The sequence below is a fragment of the Sinocyclocheilus rhinocerous genome, unplaced genomic scaffold (assembly GCF_001515625.1).
Source record: "Sinocyclocheilus rhinocerous isolate Xijiao unplaced genomic scaffold, SAMN03320098_v1.1 scaffold2935, whole genome shotgun sequence".
NCBI classification, from domain to species: Eukaryota; Metazoa; Chordata; class Actinopteri; order Cypriniformes; family Cyprinidae; genus Sinocyclocheilus; species Sinocyclocheilus rhinocerous.
This window is the reverse complement of record NW_015633526.1, coordinates 258714-266120: the sequence shown is the minus strand read 5'-3', so window position 1 is coordinate 266120 and position 7407 is coordinate 258714. Positions and strand designations below refer to the sequence as shown.

Below are 7407 nucleotides of genomic sequence, written 5' to 3'. Positions count from 1 at the left end.
TATATATAATATGGAAGGCCATTTAAAAAAAAAAAAAAAAACCAAAAAAAAAAAAAAGTAAAAAAAAAAAAAAAAAAAAAAAAAAAAAAAAAAACTTGCATTGGACCAAACAAATGGGAGAGAAATTTAATTATTGTCACATAAAATTTAAGTTTAGCTACAATAAGAGCCCATTCATAATGGCAAAAATGGTCCTTTTAGTGGAGCTAAACAATCAGGCCCACTCAAAAGCTGCTTCTGGATTTTTGATCATTATTTTTATTCCTGACCTTCTAAGATGCTGTTGTTGTGCTGAACTCATTGGCCAGAACAGCAGGCCTGAAAGCAGTACAACTTCCTGTGGGCCGGGAGAACGGGGTGGCCGAAGCGATCAAGTGTTGAGAATAACAGGAAAAGAATGAAGTAAACTTCTTAAGACGGAGCTTTCCATCACCGTGACCTCAGACCGTCTGGCTTGAGGTTCACACTGAACCTTTGATATGGACGCAAGGCCAATTTCACCGCTCTTTTCAACATCTTATTGTTCAACTCTTAGGACAGAAGGCGGTTCGTGACCCTTAAAATATGTTCAGTAACCAAACATTATTTGTTATAATTGGCTCAGAGCCTGAACTATGTTACAACAGTCATAATAAACATTTTATGGCCTAAAATTGTAATTTATCAGAAACTGGAAAACTGTCAAGTCAGTTGATATTGTGATTCAAAATGCTCATGCTCTCTGCCTCAGTAAACAAGATGCAACAAGCTCATTTGCATTTGTTCCAAGTAATTCTACTTACTTTCCATTCAGATCAGGCAAAATCATATCTCAACAGATCATAGTCTAAGAAAGCCTTAAAGGGGTCATATGATGCTGCTAAAAAGAACATTATTTTGTGTATTTGGTGTAATGAAATGTGTTTATGCGGGTTAACGTTAAAAAAAACACATTATTTTCCACATACTGTACATTATTGTTTCTCCTCTATGCCCCGCCTTTCTGAAACGCGTCGATTTTTACAAAGCTCATCAGTCTGAAAAAGCGAGGTGTGCTCTGATTGGCCAGCTATCCAATGCGTTGTGATTGGCCGAATACCTCAAGCATGTGGCGGAAATGTTACGGCCCTTACCATATTGTGATGCCCTGTCCGGCCGGAGCGTAACAGAGTATGGGTCACCATACTTGGCCACATGTCACGTCACTTTTCACTTTTTCACTTTTCACTTTTCAATATTACAGCGAGAATAAAAGTTACTCCTTCTTTCTTTGTGTGAACATTTGGGCGGTGTTATGCAAATCTTCCCACATAGTGATGTAGACATGTGGGGGCGAGAACGAGCCATTTTAGGTAGACGTGGTTGACTCTTAACTTTTATAAAGAATATCTCTTTGGATTTGAGACTTTAGTCTTTGCAACTTTACAGATCTTCTTTATGCACCAAGAGCTTGTAACACTCCAAAGCGAAAGGAAAAATTTAAAATCGCATCATATGACCCCTTTAAGGAACCCTTGTGAAAACGATGCACACTTAAGCATAATTTAATAAAGAGCCTTTATTACAGAAATAATATACTTTAAAAGACTCTACTTAAGTGTGAACTACTTTCAGACTGCATGTTAACTGCAATTAAATGAACATTTATTTGTTTAAAATACATCCTGTTTATTATATTATAATGAATATTTAATATTACATTTAAACTTTGACTATAGACTAGACATGTTGCATATTAATTGTACTATTTATAAACCTCAAAGCCTATGTTTGTGTATTTTGTGTTACTCCATAATGATGTTCTATTTGAGGGCATTTGTAGTGTAGGTATAGGGCCCAAACATAACCTCAAGCCCAGGGGCCACCCTGTATTTGTATATGTATTTGTTTATATTAAATGCAATTAGTTGAGCTAAGAGTGATTTTGTGACCCACTTAAGTAGGACTTAAGTACATCAGTCATTTCAGAATAACTTCGGTTGTCTTTGAAATGCTATTAAAGTGTACTGTTGAATGTATGGAGGCCTGTTTTTGCAACTGAATAAAAAATAAAAAATGGTAATTGTGACTTCTTATCTCACAATTCGGACTTTTTTTCTGTGTTTTTGCAATTCTGCAATTTGCAGAATTTGCAATTCTGAGAAATAGTCACAATTGTGAGTTATAAAGTCCAATTCTGAGGGAAGTAATTATTTTCTTACAATTGCGAACTTATATCTCACAATTCTGACTTTAAATCTCAATTGCATGTTATAAAGTCAGGATTGTGAGATATAAACTCGTAATTCTGAGAAATAAGTCAGAATTGTGACTTTATTTCTCAGAATTGTGAGTTTATATCTCACAGTTGTGACTATTTCTCAGAATTGCTAATTTATGTCACGCAATTCTGACTTTGTAACTCGCAATTGTGAGTTTATATCATGCAATTCTATTAAAAAAGTCAGAATTGCGAGAAAAAAAGTCAGAATTGTTAGACAAAAAGTCACAATTACCGTTTCTTTTTTTATTATTATTTAGTGGCAGAACCGAGCTACCATACGAATGTACTTACAAACATTTATGGTGAATTAAAATATACTTTAATGTCATTTCTAGTGAAACTTATATGCCATGTATTTAAATATATTAATAATTACACATTTGTAATGATGACTTAGTGCATGATGATTTAGTAGATTTAAAATATATTAACTTTAAATGTAATATAAAAAACAGTTATAATGAATATCAAGTACTTTACATGTGCTTTACTACATTAGTCAAAACATCAAAATAAGTGTATAAATGACAAAAGACTTAATGGTTTAAAATGTACTTTAAAATAAAACTTTGAATTTGACATGAATACAAAAGGTACTTTTTAAAAGTGAACTCATTAAGTTTCATTTAATTAGTATATTATGTGTAAGTACATTTTTTTAAAGATTTGAAGTACACTTATTAATACAAAAGGCACTTTTTAAAAGTGTACTTAAGTGTGTTAAGAAACACTAAGTTCGTCTGCCTTGGGAAAACTAGCTCGTCTCTGATATAGTGATAACACTCATTGCCTTCTTTAGTGCAGCTCAACCAGGTCTCGTCCCATTCGTCAATATTTGTGATATCACAAATCCCGGAAAATATGCGTTGTAGTCCAAACGAGTTGTTCGTTGTTGTTTTGGAAAAGTGATTTCTATTAAATAAAATATCTCCTTTTAAATTGGACTTTGAGCTTTTTAACTTTGCAGATCTTTTTTATGCTCAAACAGCAACATTACAGACTAACTAAAGTTGAAAAAGTGAAAAAGCTTAATAGGACCCCTTTAAGTTTATTTGTTACTTGGACTGATTCAGTTTTTCTTAACTCAATTAGTCAAAACATCAAAATAAGTGTATAAATGACAAAAGACTTAATGGTTTAAAATGTACTTTAAAATAAAACTTTGAATTTGACATGAATACAAAAGGTACTTTTTAAAAGTGAACTCTCATTAAGTTTCATTTAATTAGTATATTATGTGTAAGTACATTTTTTTAAAGATTTGAAGTACACTTATTAATACAAAAGGCACTTTTTAAAAGTGTACTTAAGTGTGTTAAGAAACAGTCATGAAAGTGAACTCTCATTAAGTTTCATTTAATTAATATTATATCATCTGTAAGTAAAATGTTTTAAAGATTTGAAGTACACTACAAGTGCACATTCAATTCAATAAAGACCACTTCTTTTTCACAAAGCAATAGGTCACCCCCCCCAAAACCCATTCATTTACTTAGCTGTCCTATACTTTTATTGTCCTTGTGAGAAATATGAGGGAAACATGAGAGGATCATGTTATCAAATCTATAAATCAATCTGTTTATTTTTAATAGGCTGGATCTTAAGAAATTAGTTTAAAGGGGTCCTATTATGCTCTTTTACAAAGTCTTGATTTTTTGGGGGGGGTGTACATGTGAACAAACATTATTTTTCACATATTTTACATTATTACAACACCTCTCTTCGTCAGTATTTGTGATATCACAAATCCTGGAAAATGTTGGTTGTAGTCCAAACGAGTTGTTCGTTGTTGTTTTGGAAAAGTGATTTCTATTAAATAAAATATCTCCTTTTAAATTGGACTTTGAGCTTTTTAACTTTGCAGATCTTTTTTATGCTCAAACAGCAACATTACAGACTAACTAAAGTTGAAAAAGTGAAAAAGCTTAATAGGACCCCTTTAAGTTTATTTGTTACTTGGACTGATTCAGTTTTTCTTAACTCACTCAACTCGACTCTATGCAAATTTGAGACTGTTCATCAAACAAAGCTTATCATATGACTTTAGAAAGCTAGGAAAATATTGCACACATCATATGACCTGACGTTATGATGCTTCTGAGGTGCTTTTGTGTGCTTTTTGAAGCTCAATGCAATTGCATGGGAAAGACTGAACAAAACAATGCAATGCAATATACAGATGCATAATTGTGTCTGTATATTGCCTAAGCAGGCCTACATATGTATAGTCTGTAATGTAGTACTCATTTTGTCCTTTAAATATTGATAAATTGCTAAAGCGTTTATTACAGACCTAATATGCATTTTATTTTGTTCTTAATTTTGTCGCATCAGCTCTAATAAAAGCTTCATGTCAGTAAGTAAAAAGAGATAAAAGAGAAAAAACAATAATGCATTCATATGCATTTATTCCAATCATAAAATAATTCTGACTTTAAAGAGTAAGTATAAACTTCTCAGGAAGATTGTCAGACACACAAAATGAGGATATATTTTCTTTTTCAGAAAAAAGTGTAACTGGCTTTTCAAAGCTGATCTAGAATCCTCAATCTGGTGTTTGAATGAGCTATTTGGACACTTAAAGCACAGTTAAAATGTATTAAATATGTGATTCATTATACAACAATATATAAACGTAGGCATCTCAAAACAAACTTTTTGACACTTACTAACTACACTTAGAAAATAAAAGGCATCAGAAAATAAGAGGTACAAAATCTGTCACTGTGGTACTCTTTTAAAAGGAACTAATATGTACACTTTAGGCATTTGTACTTTTAAGGAAGTAATATGCATCTTTTAGGGGTAAATAAGGTACAAAAGTGTACCTTTTTCAAAGGTACCACCTCAGTGACAGCTTTTGTACTTTTTTTTGTCTGAAAGTGACAAGATCCACTAAAAGTTGAAGTGTCCAAATACTTTTTGTATTCATTTCGAATTATATTTGTTTGTCATTTACAACTTTTTGATGCCCTTTTAGATAGAAATGTGTGCTTGTAATAGAATTTATTTATGAAATGCAACAATATTCATACATATTTTAATTGTCTATTTGGGGACCTTTACAAAAATGTCCAAAATATCGAACATTTATTTGAATTGCCCTGAAATAGCAACTCTTTGAGCAGAAAACAACAAAATATAAACAATGTATAACAAAATATAATCTATCGTTTTATCATAGCCTATACATTCACCAAACAAACTGCCTTTTGTGAAACCTTTGCTTGAAAAGTGCAGTTTTCATTCAAATAAATGCCACTTGTTCTTATACTTAAAGAAATGCAGTTAGTTAGTGTTTCTTAATAGTGCCTTCATAATTTTAGGATCACTGTACGTAGCAGGAAATATCACCGGTAAGTGAAACATAATAATATTGTAGATTTGGCAAAAATAGGCGTATTGACCTAGGCTACTATTTCAAGAATTTTTAATTGAACACAATGACAAGAACAAGATAAGTTCGCTCTTTCTTTACGGGCAAGACAACATCAACAGTTAACAGCAATAAGTACTCGCATGAACTGTTTGTGTTTTATCTTAACAATCAATCATCATACTAATAATATGCAAAATAAAGAACTCATCTTACCCGAAGAATGACAAAGATCAGAAGCGCCGTGCCTTTACATACAGTTTTGACAGAAATACTCCCCATCTTCATTCATGGATCGCAATATTCCCGAGCAGCCGATCTTCAAATCATCTTCAGATAAGTTCCCCCGCGGCTTTTCTCGACGATGAGCTTCTCTTCGCACTCTTTAAACCGCGTCGAGCGCTGATGTGAGAGGTGTGTGAGCTCTTGCAGAAGGTGGAGTTGACTGACCAGCAGTGTCACCAGCAGAGTTATGTTGTTGTTAATGTGAAAAGTGTTAATGTTCCGCCTCTGCTGAACGGAAACTCAACGCTTCACAACATACGGCGGTAAAGTTAGTTTGACGTTTGACATTCATTAGACATTTTTTTTTTTTTTTTGCCAATTAAACTCTGTGTCTCATCTACCCATATCTGCCTTGTTGTCTCTACATTAAACATCCTTATTTGAATCCTTGTCGTCATCCTGCCTGCCTCCACACACCGTGACATTATAATATAAAACCAATACTAAAATGTTCGGGGAAACATTCCTGTTATTGCACAAAGCTCCGTTTTTGGAATGACCATTTTATGTGTTTTATAATCATTTTACAACTTTTAATGTATGCAATAAAATAAATGCATTAAACGACAACACCATTTGATCTAAAGGTATCAAACCAACTGTAAAATATTCAGAATATTATTCCCTATAATGCACAAGGCTTGATTTTCCTGATTATGCCTTTATTGTTTTTATATACAGTACTGAATCCATATTTGTCATGTTTTATATACTGTACCCACTTAAATTAATTAAACTCTGACACAGTTTGAGATAAAGCTATCAAACCAACTGTAAAATATTCAGAATATTATTCCCTATAATGCACAAGGCTTGGTTTTTCAGATTATGCCTTTATTGTTTTTATATACAGTACTGAATCCATATTTGTCATGTTTTATATACTGTACCCACTTAAATTAATTAAACTCTGACACAGCTCGAGATAAAGGTATCAAACCAACTGTAAAATATTCAGAATATTATTCCCTTTAATGCACAAGGCTTGGTTTTTCAGATTATGCCTTTATTGTTTTTATATACAGTACTGAATCCATATTTTTCGTATGTTTTAAATACTGTACCTACTTAAATTCATTAAACTCTGACACCGTTTCAGATAAAGGTATCAAACCAACTGTAAAAATCTCTAAATATTATTCCCTATAACGCACAAGGTTCTGTTTTCAGATTACTAATGAGTTTTTTTTTTTTTTTGACAGTACTGAACCCATTTATATCCATGAAACTTGAACACCGTTTAAGCTAAAGATATCACACCAACTGTATATTTTTCAGCTCATTAATCTTTTGTTTTTTATATAGAGTACTGAACTTTAAATTTTTTTTAGACAGTCCTGGAACCCATTTCAATACATTAAACTGGAACAACATACATACATGCATACACACACACACACACACACACACATATTTATATTTATCAAAATATAAATATTTTCTAGCAATATAAATCTTTGCTATCACTTCTTAACAATTTAACACATCCTTGCTGAATAAAAGT

At 32.2% G+C, this 7407-nt stretch overlaps 1 protein-coding gene across 8 annotated transcripts in view; it reads right to left on the bottom strand.

Annotated features, from left to right (window-relative positions):
• LOC107744187 (receptor-type tyrosine-protein phosphatase eta-like) overlaps positions 1-6120 on the bottom strand; it is a 56975-nt gene extending 50855 nt beyond the window's left edge. For all 8 annotated transcript variants that reach the window (XM_016557707.1, XM_016557704.1, XM_016557711.1 and 5 more), the window contains exon 1: positions 5835-6120. In XM_016557707.1, the coding sequence (XP_016413193.1) occupies positions 5835-5906 (72 nt within the window). In that variant the 5' untranslated portion in view covers positions 5907-6120. The remainder of the gene's footprint in view (positions 1-5834) is intronic.
• Positions 6121-7407: the final 1287 nt, after the last annotated feature.